Raw genomic sequence first — 15079 nt, forward strand, 5'->3', positions numbered from 1 at the left:
GAATTGGCACAGGAGGGCTTTATAATATTTAATGATAACTGAAACAAGTTACGAAAGAATAAGCAGTAACTCAAATGGGTTATAAACTACGATAACTTGAAACAGTTACGCCCCTGACTGAGATACATATCAGATTGTTAAACTTTAGGTTATCATTTACATTATGTAGTACAGACCAGTTTATATTTTGTTTGGTTGTCTGTAAGTATTTTTTATTTTTTTATAACACATCATCTATTGACAAAAACAACTGAGCCTAATCTCTGTGCGGGGGAAAACAACTTTTGAGTACGAAACGATACGAGTAGGAAATGAATCGTACCCACAAGAAACAGCGAACTTTGAAACCAATGTCTCAAATTTGCTTATGAAAATAAGACTGGCTATTTCACTAATCCATTTAAAATCATTTTTACCCGAAAGATTTCCTGTCACCCCAGTAATTTCATTTTCTCCCGGCGTCGGCAGCAACATGTTTCCTCCTTAATTTTATCAACGGTGGATCGTGAGAATGAGCTATTGTGACGAATGCAAACGGAGAGCAGAAGCATTTAAGAAATAAAAAAACATATCACATTCCAGGTAGGTTTTCAAAAAGTGTACACGACTGAATATTTGATTTTCAATTGCAAATGTGTTTTCACTAATTTGTGAACCATATTTTCAATTTTGTAAATGAAAAGAAATTGTCTAATTGAGTAATTCATAAGGAAGTGTCTACGGGTACGGATCCGTACCTCTAGAGTGGTGGAACCTATGCTCGCGGTATTTTGTACATATATAATCTTTTTAAGAAGCAAGAAAAAATTATTAATTCGATTTGTCTATGCAAAAACATAAAGTTATCCTCCTTTTAGCGAAACATATTGTTGATGTGCGTCATCACGTGACTTAGTCGTCTCGTGAGCTATCGACACGGCATACGTAAAAAGGTGAAAATTCGCCCTGAAGGGAACCTATGCTGGCGGTATGTAATATCGATTAAACTAAGGACGAAAATAAAATTCAGCAGACTAAACATGAACAAACAAGCATATGCGAATATAATATTTAGAACATTACTCATTTATTATGTGAAAAACAAAATAAATGGGGATAACATTTAGTATGTGCCTCTATGTGTATATTTCCCTTACATAAATGGAGTCACTATTAGAACAAAGCTTAAAAACGTATAATAATGTTATATAAAAACAGAATGTTCAAGTATTAATGATTCAAACAACGACCGTGAATAACTCACTAATGTTTCCGACACTTCTTTGGTGTGTAGGAAAATTACTCTTCCCTACATCTCAGAAAAAGCCATTTGGACTTTGTCAAAATACTAAGATCAACATCGATCTTTTCATGGTTCGACAGGCACTCGTAGTGTAGCCAGGCGTCACATTCATCACATCTTGCTCTTAAATGTATCTTACATCTGACTGTAATGCATGATTTTTAAAAAAACTAACTTTAGTTGGGTTATTTTGACATATTTGTCTGAGATTTGTGCGACGGATACAGATTGCGTAAAATGTATCGGCTGCTGTATACGTCACGTGAGCGGCACGCGCGGCTATCGCTACGTTTGTTGTAAAGGCATTTCACCACTGGTCGGTGTTGAACATAGCATGATGAAATATTTTTATCTGTGCTTCTGCAGAGAGCGTATTCATCGAAATACCGCGAGCATAGGAATACCGCGAGCATAGGTTCCACCACTCTAGAATCTGATTCTAGAGGTACGGATCCGTACCTCTAGACACGCCTGTTAGGGGGTTTCTAGGGGTACGGACCTCGTTTTTCTAGAGATTTAGGGTTATTTACATGTTAAATTTTGTTGAAAATGAAATAACAAATGAGTCTTAACCAGTCTTCACTTAAAACTTGGATCTAATTGGTTTACAGATACTAGCATTCACCCGATTGTTTATCTTCTCTTTCAGAACCTAAATAACCGAGGAACTCCAAATGAATACACTGTTCCTGCCGATTAGTTTGTTGTCAAATAAACTGTTGATCCATAACAGCTAGATTAATGAATGAATCTATCCCTTAAATGAATTCTATTTGAAATTAGCAAAAAATATAAATTAATTAATTAATTAGGCATAATAATATGCACCAATTTATTTTGTTATTTAACAATGATAATCGGCACGGAACTGATTGTTTAATAGTCAATTAAGCGACATTAAGTAAAAGAAACTGTTTGTGAAAACGTTGCATGTATCTCGAGCGTAACGACTACCAAATGTGTGAAAAACATAAATACACTAAAGGCTAATTATCAATTAAAAGCAGTTTTTCCCCAACATATTTAACATTATTTTGTTTAATCTTTATATCTTTTTTTCTGCCATTTGGAATCCTCGTGATTTATTTGGTGTTCCTCGGTTATTTACGTTCCGAAAGAAAATGTAACAAATCGGATGAACGTTGTTGTCTGTAAACCATTTAGATCAAAGTTTAAGGTGAATTCTGATGAAATGTTGTTTGTTATTTCATTTTCAACAAAATTTGAAATGTAAATGACCCTGAATCTCTAGAAAAATGGAGGTCCGTACCCCTAGAAAACCCCTAACAGGCATGTCTAGAGGTACGGATCCGTACCTCTAGAATCAGATTCTAGAGGTACGGATCCGTACCCCTAGACACTTCCAATTCATAAACTAGTATAGTCGTCCGCTATAAACTGACATTGGAAATGTGTGCATGAAGTGTTTTGTAGTGTATTGAATGTGTGTATGTTCAGCTTCTATTGCTTGCATTAACTGTGATATTAATTGCTTCTTTTTCCTTTTCAGAGTTGACATGTGTATTATAATGTATAAAATTGTATTAAGTATTGAATGTGCTGTTGATTGCTTTTTTTTTGTCAGTGTTGAATGTGTAGATCTCGATCGTGAAGTATTATGTGTGTCTTTTGTGATGATGTAAATAAATGTAAAAATATAAAACGCTTTGTGTTTCTTAGAACTGCAAATACATTTTGATGACAGTTCAGACTAATTAACAACATCTTTGGGATATCGGGAATTTAATGAGCAGAATGTGTCACAATTATCACCTCATTGACATTCTAGAAATGCAAGAAATTTAGCACATTTTAAGCTGGATAATTAAGCATCGATCATCAGTTAAGCTTTGGGGACCGTTATGCTAACTTCATGATCAGAATTTTAATTCTTTTACTTAAATATATCTTAATTTTTACATTTTCAAATTTTTGTAGTATTTTTTTTAATTTTTACTTATCAAATTCAAATAAATTTTCAAAATAAATTTACAATGTTTAATATTCAATAGAAATTCTTAAATTCTTATTACATTCACTTTTAACATTTTGAAAAATAAATTGTCTTGTGTCGAATTTAACATTTGCATTTACAAATTGTAAACCAGTTATAAATACATGTTTCGTACATAAGAATTAGTTTAACCAAAAACTAAATCTCTATTTATCTTAATAACTGCAATTATATCATTTATTCTTCTTTTCATTTTTTCATTCCATTTTTTTTTGTATAAATAATTAGCTTTGAAATTATCTTTTTCAAAATTAACAACTTTTTAACTTGTTTGCCACACAAAGTACATCAACAATAAAACGACCAACAAGCGATCATTATTAAACTATAACAATAAGTATGACGAAACCACTTCTAATTTGCTCTATAAATTAAGTATGACGAACCGGTGATTTCACAAAACCACCACCATCCGTTACCGCACTGTTGGATAGGAAAGTATGCTAGCGTGTCTGGAACAGTAGACAGCGAAGTGTATTTTTCTGATCTTCTGCTCTCGCATTGGTTTTTTATCCCTGGACAAAAGTCGGAGGGATATAGTTTTGGCGTTGTCCGTCCGTCTTTCCGTCCGTCCGGAGCCATATCTAGGAAATGGTTAGGAATATTTATATAAAACTTCATATACATGTTCACCACTATGAGTTTTTGTGGCCCGTCAAGTTTCAGTCAAATTAAATTGCCCTAGTAACACCAGATTATGGCCCTTAGAAGTTTCTAGTGTTAACTGTATAGGCTACTATAAATATGGCAATTTCTGCATCATAACTTTTGATATATTTGACCTAGAACTATGAAACTTAAACAGAATTTAGATCACCATAATGTGGTTCGGTACACACAATTTTGTTCGGATTTATTTTGTAAATTAAGAGTTATTGCCCTTCAGTTGTATAAAAATTCACATATTTATACATAACAAACTTACCATTTGGTAGAATTTCATTGAATTTCTTTCATTCTTTTCCATGAACATTTATTGTAAACATGTGAACTTGTGTACCCACACCTGGTCACCCCCTTACCTTGATCACATATTTGTACATAACAAACTTGCCATTTGGCAGAATTTCATTAAATGTCTTTCATTCTTTACTATGAACATTTATTATAAACATGTTTAGTTGTGCACCCACACCTGGTCACCCACTTGCCTTGGTCGCACCCCCTCCCCCTCCCCCCCCCCACCCCCCAAAAAAAAATTGAAACCTTCCATGAATATTTATCAACATGCAAGTTGTACCATTCCCCCACCTCGCTCCTCGACCCAGTCATGCCTACCACTGATCATGCATCCTCCCCCCCCCCCCCCCCCCCACCCTCTTCATCAATATTTATAATCAACATGTGAAATTTTGTTTCCTCCCCAGTTCCCCCGCACCCCCACCCCCACCCCCTAAATAAATAAATAAATACATATATTTATATATATACATATATATATATTTCCATTCCTTTTTTTTTTTTTTTAAATGTTCAAATCTTCAACATGTTAAATTGTGACTGCACAAACCTTGCCCTCAGCCGTGTTCAAGATATCTTACTTGATTGTGTTCTCTTAAGAACATCTGTTCTTTTAAGTTCAAAATTTAATGTATATGTTAAACAGCAACACCTGGTGCCAAACCACTCAAAGACAATATTTCATTCCAGTTAAACTTCAAGCTCACATTTCAATTAACTGCATTTAATTTTAAAAGCTAAGCTTATTACAGTAAGCATATCCCATTCAAAATAAATTCTTTAGTCAGGATCATAGTATCATACATTTATTATGTACTCTTTAATTAAACATTTGTTTTCTGTTAAATTGATTTTAACTAATGAAATTATTTGCTTCTTATTAACATCCTTAACTTGTTGCCAGATATATTTTTTGGCCTTTCCTCAACACAAACCCTTTCGGCGGGGGATACCAATTCACCGAATTTTCTTGTTTTACTTGGGCTTTACACATTTGTAAAGCAAAAATTTTAAGTACTCACTTGAACTGCTGTATATGGCAATGTGCAATGCCTACAACTACCATATCTGGATGGCTATGATACAAAACAGAAAGAACATTAAAGCTCTTGGGTAAACGATTTTTACTCGGGGGCTATGCCCCCTCGTACAAATCGTTTACCCTCGAGTTTCAATGCTCTTTCTATTACTGAAATCCTAAACCATAACAAGACATTTACCAATGAACCAAATTAGAGGTAGTTGTCAAGTTACATTTTAACACTTACAAAGCTATGCACTTAGAAAACATTGGTATTCATCTTTGTGAAGTGTCTTGGGTACAGATCCGCACCTCTAGAATTAGCCTACAGAAAAAATTTCAGCTCAGAGATGCATGTTTATAATGCTTTTACGGATCTCTGAGCTGAAACGAATCCCGTACTGAAATCCAACCAGAATCGTGCCAGAAGTCTGTCGCGCTATAATTTCAGCAAATGAAATGCAATGGACAAACCTTTAACTTTAAAATATTTCTAATACATTTTTCTTTTGATCTGACATAAAATAATCCATGCAACATACTTTGAACACAAGTTATACACACAAGTTTCAAATGGGTACCCCTGTCTGCAATATTTTGTTTGCCATTGCAGTTGTCACCTGATCAGGGTACTCTTCATTTTGAAAACCAATAGGCCGTATAGAATCTTATATATTGACCTTAACTGAGAACTTAATAATTTTAACCTTCTAAGGTATGTTTTTATGAACTTTATCGAAAATGGTTTTGTTTATGCTTAAATAAGATTCATAAATATGCAAAATTTTGATCTTGATTTTCAAAAATAACCACATGCTTTGAACTTTTGCCTGACATCATCAGTTTCCCATGAGAGACTGTGCAAGATGTTGCGGTTTGACACTGGTTATATATATATATATTTATAATAGAAAATATTAAAAGTTACTCCTGGACAAGTATATAATAAATAAAAAAGAAAAACATCCAATGGGTTTCCTCTATCTGTATTTCTGTCTACCTACCGGTTTCATATCATAATCATCAGGGCAGACATATAAAAAATGCGTTAAAAGGGGTTCTTACCAAAAAGATACTAATCGACTGAATGATGAAGAGAGCAGATCTTGATCAGACTGCATGGATGCACACTGGTTTGGAAAGGCAGAATCAGTCGTGATCACAATGATAAGTGTTAGAAGGCTTATATTAAAAATAACAATTTGAAAAATTGGGTTGAAGCTTTTTTCCTCAAATATCAACATTTTATGTTTGTTTTGCAGACACAATAGCCAGAAAATATGTCAGAAGTTCAAATAAAGAATGAGAAAGGGCAACAACTCTATGCACGATACTGGAATGAAGACAGCAATCCTACAGATACATACAAGTAAGTTACTTTTTTTGTTTGCTTTGTTTTGATGGGCTTAACTGTAACCTTTAGCATGCTAGATAAATTGTCGTCTGCTGGAAATGTCGTCTGCTAAAATTGTAAAGTTCATTCAATTTGCTCCAAAATTGGAAGAAATATTGTCAGAGTAGCAAACAGCTTGGAACCTGATCAGACGCCCATTTAATCGGCGTCTGATCTGGTTCCAAGCTGTTTGCAAAGGCTGTTAAATTCGCCTGCAGCAGGCTAAGGGTTAAACAGCGTTTTAGTTATATGCAGGGATCACTATAACATAACTGGAGACCCATCTTGCAGTGGTCTAACTGACTACGATAGAAGAGTGAACCCTGCTCAACATTTATAGCACTTGTTCTAAGGGGCCTCTGGCTAAGATATTAAGATGTCTGACTTTGAAACATTTTGGGTTTGATATGTTACTTTGGATATAGAATTTTTTCATCTTGCAGTAGGCCAGTAGTTCTACCCAAGTTGCTGCCTTTGGCCTAAAATTGTGCTCAGAGTGGTACCTTGGGTGCTATTCCATCAAAAGTCAGAATATCACTATATGACTTATAATAAATTGACTGTGTTGATGTGACTTGAATTAAAACCCAACAAAACAAAGTAATAACTACATATCTGCCGGTAAGGAATTAACTTTCCCAGATAAACCTGAGTTTGGGGATTATAAGGATGTACTTATATGACTCACTGCCTGTCTCAAAAAAGTGTTGTTGTTTTTTTCCAAATGTACATATTCCACATAATTGACTTTACCTACAAACTCACGTCTTTGTAATTTGGCCAGGTATTGCTTATTCATTTGAAAACACTCTTAATTTGAGTGAAACCAATACGGTAGTAGAGATGGTACCCTTTATCCAGAAGGAATCTTTACTATGATTTTGTTAAATATTTTCACAGGGGCTTGATTTTCATTGTACATGGCTACTGCGAGCATTGTCTAGCCTACACTGAATTAGCGAAGTCTCTTATTGGACAGGGGTTTTACGTCTTCTCACATGATCATGGTAAGTTAATAACTTTATATCATGTACAGTCGAACCTGCCTTAATTGTCACCTGTATGAAGCAGCCACTTGACTTTAGCAGTCAGTCAGTTAACTTCCCTAATTGGTATTTTGCTCTACTTTCAACCTGTCTTGAGCAGTCACCTTCTGAAAGCAGCTAGATTGTATCACTCCCTTGTCCGGCTTCTTAATACAGGTTTGACTGTATTTAAGTGTTTCTCTATAGGCCAGTGGTTAGTGCACTGGCTTCCCATGTGGAAGGCCGAAGGTTCAAACCCTACTGTAGCCTGGAGTGTCCGACTGTTCATATAAACATGATACAAGTAAATCTAAAAGTCTTTCTTATAAATCAAGGTCCCTTGTTGGATCATGGATGCATAATATACCATAATCTGTATTTTGTACTTGCCTCCAAAGTATGAAAATATTTAATTTAATGTTACCCATTCTGGTAACTACAAATAATCCTAGTAGATATATACATTCTTTTGTACAAACTATGAATAGTGAACCAACTATATTATATATGACATGCTGTAAATTGTAGTGGCTGATCAGCTCCAATGTCAAGGTTATGCCCAAGAGGTCAAGGCTTTATTGTTAATTCATATAATCTTTACAGAGCTTTCCTTTATGTATTTTTGATGTTCTTTTTATGTATAAGGTACTTTTATAATTTCACACTGAATGCGTTACAAATTACAAATTCATGACCTAGTTTTCTGGCATAGTACATGTACATTTTCAATAGAAAAAAATGTTGATGGCAGCTTATGATTATAAATTTCAGTTGGACACGGACAGAGCGAGGGAGATAGGGCTCATGTGTTGAGTTTCGATGATTATGTTAACGATATGTTCTATCATATTGACCAAGTGAAAAACAAGTTTCCGGACAAGCCAGTGTTTCTTCTTGGACATTCCATGGTAAGTGTTGTAGATAACAAAACCATGAATCACTTACCCCTCACCATGTGGGTTCAAGCATCGCTCGAGGGGTTGAAATCTTCATGTAAGAAAGCCACTCCAACTGACTTGGGAAAGGCTGGTGGTTCCACTAAGGTGTCTGCCCCTGATGAAATAATGCACTGAGGTCCACCATTGGTCTTCCTCCACAATCAAAGCTGGAAAGTTGCCATATGACCTGAATTGTGTTGGTGCAACATTAAACCCAACAAAACCAAAATAAATAACATACTCTTTTTGACCATATTTTATTCATGATATTTTTTATGTCCCTTACGAAACATATTTTTTGACATGAAGAAACATTTTTTTTTTTTTTTGTCATTAAGAAACATATTTTGTCACTCAAGGAGAAGGATATAGTACACACACTATCCTTTAATTGAGCCACACCATGAGAAAACCAACAGTGTGCATTTGCGACCAGCATGGATCCTGTCCAGCTGCGCATCCGCGCAGTCTGGTCAGGATCCATGCTGTTAGCTTACAAGGCCTGTTGCAATTAAGAGAAACCGTTAGCGAAAAGCATGGATCTTGACCAGACTGCGAGGATGTGCAGGCTGGTCTGGATCCATGCTGGCTGCAAATGCACTATGTTGGTTTTCTCATGGTACAGCTCAATTAACAGATTCTTAAGATTTCAATGAAACTTGACATAAATCTCATCCCTCCACATTTGACTTATTTACACTTTAGCATCCACATTTCTGATCCAGCTTTGGTCAAACTTGGACGTAGTGTATGCTGTTGTGAAATTTTGGTCAAGTTCTATAATAATTGGTAAAATCAGACATTGAGAGGAAGAGTTATTGTTACCCCGGAACAACAAAGTTGTAAGGGTGGGGGGAGGGTAATTACTGGTTTCAGGTTGTCTGCTGGTCCATCTGTTCATAGACACAATCTTGTGCACACCAACTCTTCTTATCCCCTTGACACAATTTAGTAAAACTTCAAACAATTAATCAGTAACAACAGTGGTTGTGCATGGCGTCAAATTGCAATGTACTCTGTCAGTTACGTGTGGGCGGTACATTCATCACCTTCAGTGATAGCTCTAGTAAGAAAATGTCATATTTAACCAATTATATCTTGGTTCAAAGATTGACTTAACCATGAAAGCAACAAAAATTAATCTCCCACAGGACTAGTATAAATGATTTCTTAGTACATTTTGTAGTTACCCTTCATTTTTTCAAGTGCGAACATTTTCCGAGTTCTTTTACATTAAAAATGAATATCTTTCAAAACTATTCATTTTATTAACTATCTATTATTATACCGGTATTTAAAATATCAAAGATACAAATGCAATACACATTAACAAACTCTCTTTCAGCAGTCTGTTTTTAAAGTATGCCTCCAGATTTAAGTTAATGTTAACAAAAATTTAGAGAATGTAATTACAGTAGGAAACGTAATCTGACAAAAAAAATTTAATATGAGTATCAGAATATATAAAGTACTCCCCAGGTGTACTTGGTATGTAAAGGACGCTTTATCTACAAAAATGAACAGCACCATGAGAAAACCAACATAGTGCGTTTGTGACAAGCATTGATCCAGACCAGCCTGCGCATCCATCCAATCTGGTCAGGATCCATGCTGTCCGCTTTCAAAGCCTTGGATGATGGCAATTAGAGAAATTGTTAGCGAACAGCATGGATCCTACACGGATGCGCAGGCTGGTCTGGATCGATGCTGGTCACAAACGCACTATGTTGGTTTTGTCTTGGCGTGGCTCAAATATTATATAGAAAACTCTCAAAATTGTTAATTGTTGTATTGAAATATGAAATTTAAGAAAAGGAAGTTAAGTATATTTTATATCATGTACATTAAACTTTAGCTTGCTAAATTTCTAAAATGGATTGGTCCATCATTCAATTTGGGCAATACCATTTATTATTTGAAGGGGATGTTCACTGACTGAATAGTGAACAGTGCAGACCGTGGTCGCAAAGGTAGAATCACCCGCCACCAAAGGTTAAACTTGAAAGCAAACCTCCATGACAGTGATAATAAATTATTAGTTGCAGTCTATGACATTTCTCTAATATCTCAACTTACTGCTGTTACCGTAGCTAATTTACAACTTTATTAGTTTATAATATTTGATTTTTTTCGGTACAAAATATCAACGGTAACTAATGTGGCTTTAGTATATCTACATATTGATAAATAAATGTCATTGATGTGTAATAATTAATATCAGTTTATTAAAAAAAAATTTGTTTGTTTGCTTGTTTGTTTTGGGTTTAATGCCAGTTTTCAACAGTATTTTAGTCATGTAACGACGGGCAGTTAACCTAACCAGTGTTCTTGGATTCTGTACCAGTACAAACCTGTTCTCCGCAAGTAACTGCCAACTTCACCACATGAATCAGAGGTGGAGGACGAATGATTTCAGACATAATGTCTTTTATCAAATCTTCAAGGGGATCTCATGACCCCACGATCTATGGACCGACGTTCTCTCTATTGAGCTAAGCGGGCGGAAATTGAAATTTTTATGTACATCTGGAAGCATGTCCTTTTAACAGGTGATCAGATCAAGATCTGTGTATAAATAAAAGAATACAGTACTACATTTTCCATACAAATCTTGTGAAATATAAAAACAGTTTAGTTTCAGGATGGTACTTGAAAAATGACTTCTATATAGCAGGAATTTTTAAAATACTGTGAAATCATTTTTATTCGCGTAGGATGAATTTTCACGTATTTCGTGCTAGGACCGATGCGCGAATTTAAGACCGCGCTATTACTATTATTTTATTATATTTTTCATTTCTAAAATTGAAAATGCGCAAATTAAAGCCTGCGCGAAACAGTCCTTTTTCACGTTTGCGCGAAATTTCATGCCAGCGATTTTAAATGATTTCACAGTAGCGAGTTCCAGATAATCAAGTTTTAACAGTATTTGGTTTTATTTTTTCTGATTTTATCAGTTTTGCTATTCAATTTGATAAACTTTAATCTTGTCAGCACATCCCACATAAAGTCTGTTCTCTGTGTTGGAGTATGTAATTGTAGTACCATACACGTCTAGAAGGTTTTGAACCTTTGTGCAGTCCTCAGTCAGCTGGTGGACACTTGATGTACCAAGACTGCTCACGTATACTAGACCCTCGTCATCAACTGTTATACCCCATGGTGTTTTCAGATCCTTGTCCTTATAGACGGACTTGACTTTTCCGTCTAGGGTCATACTTGATACAGTATTTTCATTGGGACTTGTAAGGTATATTGTTGTATTGTCCGGACTAACTGCTATGTCGTGGGAATAATCGGTGTTGATTGTGCCAACAATATTGCCTTGTAGGTCAGCAATAAGAACTTTCATGAAATCTAGTGCATAGAAGTGCCCATTTTTGTGTACCAGACTACCGCTAGATCCTTCATCAAATTTTATTTGATTTTCTTTGCTGAGGGCACCTGACACTGACACTGAAAGAAGCTGGACTTTATTCCGACTGTTGGATTTCATGTGTATTGCAAGTTGGTCATCAATCACATTTGTTATGCTCCAAACAAAGTCACAGTCTATGTTCATTTCATATGATAATTCCATATTTTTTGTGTCAAACACTATAACTGATTTGTTTGTGCTGTCAAGTACAGCAAGGTAATGATTTTGTATCACTGCTAGTCCGCATATACACGCCAGTTTTTCTTTGTCGCTGTTGGTACCCACATTTACTTCTGACTCAAGTTTTGCAGTTCTAAATCTGCAAATTTCGCTCGTGTTCTTTATTACATCCTTTATTTGAGCTGAAGGTGTCAAGGCATATCTTTGTACTTGGCTCTGCTCTCTTACATTTTTAATTTCTTTGCTAATGTTCTCCATTTTTGGTTTATAGCTTTTAACAGCTATAAATAATTCACATTTCTGTCCATTTTTCTGTTTTATGTCAATATTGGTTTTCATTTGCTGGAGATCATCTTGGATCAAGTCACATGCGGATGTGGCTGCCTTCAAAGTTTTCTTGTTGTTTTCAGCAGTATCCTCAATTCTTCTGTCCATGTCTTCTTCAAGGTGATCGAAGAACTTCCTTATTTCATCACGCTGCCTTTTCAGCTCTTCTTTTGCCTTTCTTTTCATTTCATCTATTCCAGTTACTGGTGTAGTGGAACTGAGTTTTTTCTTCTCTTCAGTAACTGCCTCTAGCCTTTTCTCTAGTTTTCTCATCAATTCTTTGAATTCTTCACTTTGTTCTAAATCTTTGACAATGTCAGGTATGTGGTCCACATTTTTACATTGACGATGATTGACAGTGATGCAAGCATGGCACCCGAGAGTGTCACATGACTTACAAAAATACTCTATGATCTTAGTCTGATGGAGGCCGCACTTTTCTACACAAACATCCCTGGCACTAGCTTCAGAATCTATTGTTACCAGAGGCATTTTGTCTTTCTCTTGAAGCACATGGTGTTTAAAAGCTTTATACCGTGTGTGGTTTTTGTAACATTGTCCACACAGATACTCTGAGCAGTCCACACAAAATCCTTCAGCTTCAATTTGTTTACCATCATCCACACATGGTTCACAGTAAATATCTTGCAGTTCATCAGAGGCTGCTATCACTGATCTGCTATAATCTTCTGCTGTTGCCATAGTAAACTGATTTACCTGGTATTCTATGAGATATCCTTACACCTAGCTGTTTTTCAGTTCATATAGATTTCCATGGCATATGATATATGATGCTTTGTCCAGTTTTTTAAGTGTTTACATAATATAATATTACAAAATAATTAATTTTTCCATTTTATAACACAAAATTTGAAACTTGTGTATAATTGTCAGCTTTTGCTGTCCAAATGTTTTTGTTTCAAATTTACTTCATTTTGAACTTTTGCATGCAGTTATATTGAAGTACCTGTGTTAGAATATGTACCATGTTTACGGTATAGTGGTTTCTAAAGGTATTTGCTTGTATAAACACAATTAGCTTGTTTAAATAACATTCAGTAAGCTTAGCGATATGTTAGTTTCTAATTTTAGACTGATGATAAAGTGTATGCATGATTATTCAAGCGTAAACATAGCCAAATCTACCGACAGTCACAGGCCATATTCCTTTCACTAAGATCAGTGTTCTAAAAATTCTGGAGTAATCTTCTAATTGAATAAAATAGCACACTGTTCTTCCCTGGTACCCAGCTCTACTGAGATGATCAACAACAGACAGGAACAACCTTCTACCCATTGTCATAAATATGTATCACATGACTAATCTGTAGGCACCAGGTTTTATTTAACCTTTATCTTGCTATATTTCTAAAATGAACTGGTCCGTCATTCAGTTTGGGCAGTACCACTTATTACTGAAAGGGGTGTTCACTGAAAATTTAATGACTGAATAGCGAACTCAACAGCAAACAGTGCAGACCATGATGGTATGATAGCGAACTCAACAGCAAACAGTGCAGACCATGATGGTATGATAGCGAACTCAACAGCAAACAGTGCAGACCATGATAGTATGATGGTCATGGTCTGCACTGGTCTTAAAGGCAGAATCACTTGTTGCTAGCAGGCTTAAGGTTAATACAGAGTCCGCACCCATTCTAAACACTCCGGAACACTACGCTTTTTTCACTCCATTGATTTGGAGTGTGTGCAGAATGCTTGAATTGGCACACTCAGTATAACAGTGTGTCAAGTTGTTTTTTTTTGTGGGGGGTGGGGGGGGGGTGGGTTTGACGTCGCACCGACACATGATAAGATTTAATAACTAAGAAATCAACATTATGAATATAGAATTTTTAAAACCTTGTTTTACCTTTGTTTATGAAATTACTATTAAATACATTGTTGTAGTGCCAATTTGTTATTGCGAAAGAATATTTCAAAGCACTATGACTTTCTGTTTTCAATGCAGGGTGGTACTATTGCTGTTTTGGCTGCCATGGCTCGTCCGAAATTCTTCAGCGGTGTTGTTCTAATTGGACCTTTAGTTACACCAGACAGGAAAGCTGCAACACCATTTAAGGTATCTGTTCTAACTTTACCTTTGTTTACATGCATCTTATAATTCATGTTTAAGATTGTAGAGTAGCCATTATCAAGTCAAGGTAACTCAGTTTCAAATTGTTAGTTTTCATTTTATTATTATTACAAATACACATGTATTAGGTGCGTTTAGAGAGTGTGGTGGTCTTCTTGTGTATTTTAACTTAAATATTTCAAAATGGCGAACAGTGCAGATCATGATCAGTCTGCAAAGATGTGCAGGCTGGTCATGATCTTCACTGGCCACAAAGGCAAAATCTAACATGTCCAGCATGATTAGGGTTAATGCTTCTAACATGATTTGGTAACAAAGACGTTCTTCAGGCAATGAATTGCACACATCTCATATAATGAAATGTTTTACTATGAAATCATTTAAATCTATGAGCATAAAATTGCTTGGTTACTGCAAAAAGTG

The 15079-nt window shown here is 35.4% G+C and overlaps 1 protein-coding gene across 2 annotated transcripts in view; it reads left to right on the forward strand.

Moving 5' to 3' along the window:
• The first annotated feature begins 499 nt into the window (after window positions 1-499).
• LOC123538694 (monoglyceride lipase-like) overlaps window positions 500-15079 on the forward strand; it is a 28245-nt gene continuing 13665 nt past the window's right edge. For both annotated transcript variants that reach the window (XR_008368353.1, XM_045322985.2), the window contains exons 1-5: window positions 500-582; window positions 6540-6646; window positions 7571-7677; window positions 8467-8603; window positions 14531-14641. Coding sequence is in view for 1 of the 2 variants with exons in the window: in XM_045322985.2 (XP_045178920.2) it covers window positions 6558-6646; window positions 7571-7677; window positions 8467-8603; window positions 14531-14641 (444 nt within the window). In the remaining variant the exon portion in view is untranslated. The remainder of the gene's footprint in view (window positions 583-6539; window positions 6647-7570; window positions 7678-8466; window positions 8604-14530; window positions 14642-15079) is intronic.

Source organism: Mercenaria mercenaria, chromosome 18 (genome assembly GCF_021730395.1).
Source record: "Mercenaria mercenaria strain notata chromosome 18, MADL_Memer_1, whole genome shotgun sequence".
Taxonomy (NCBI): Eukaryota; Metazoa; Mollusca; class Bivalvia; order Venerida; family Veneridae; genus Mercenaria; species Mercenaria mercenaria.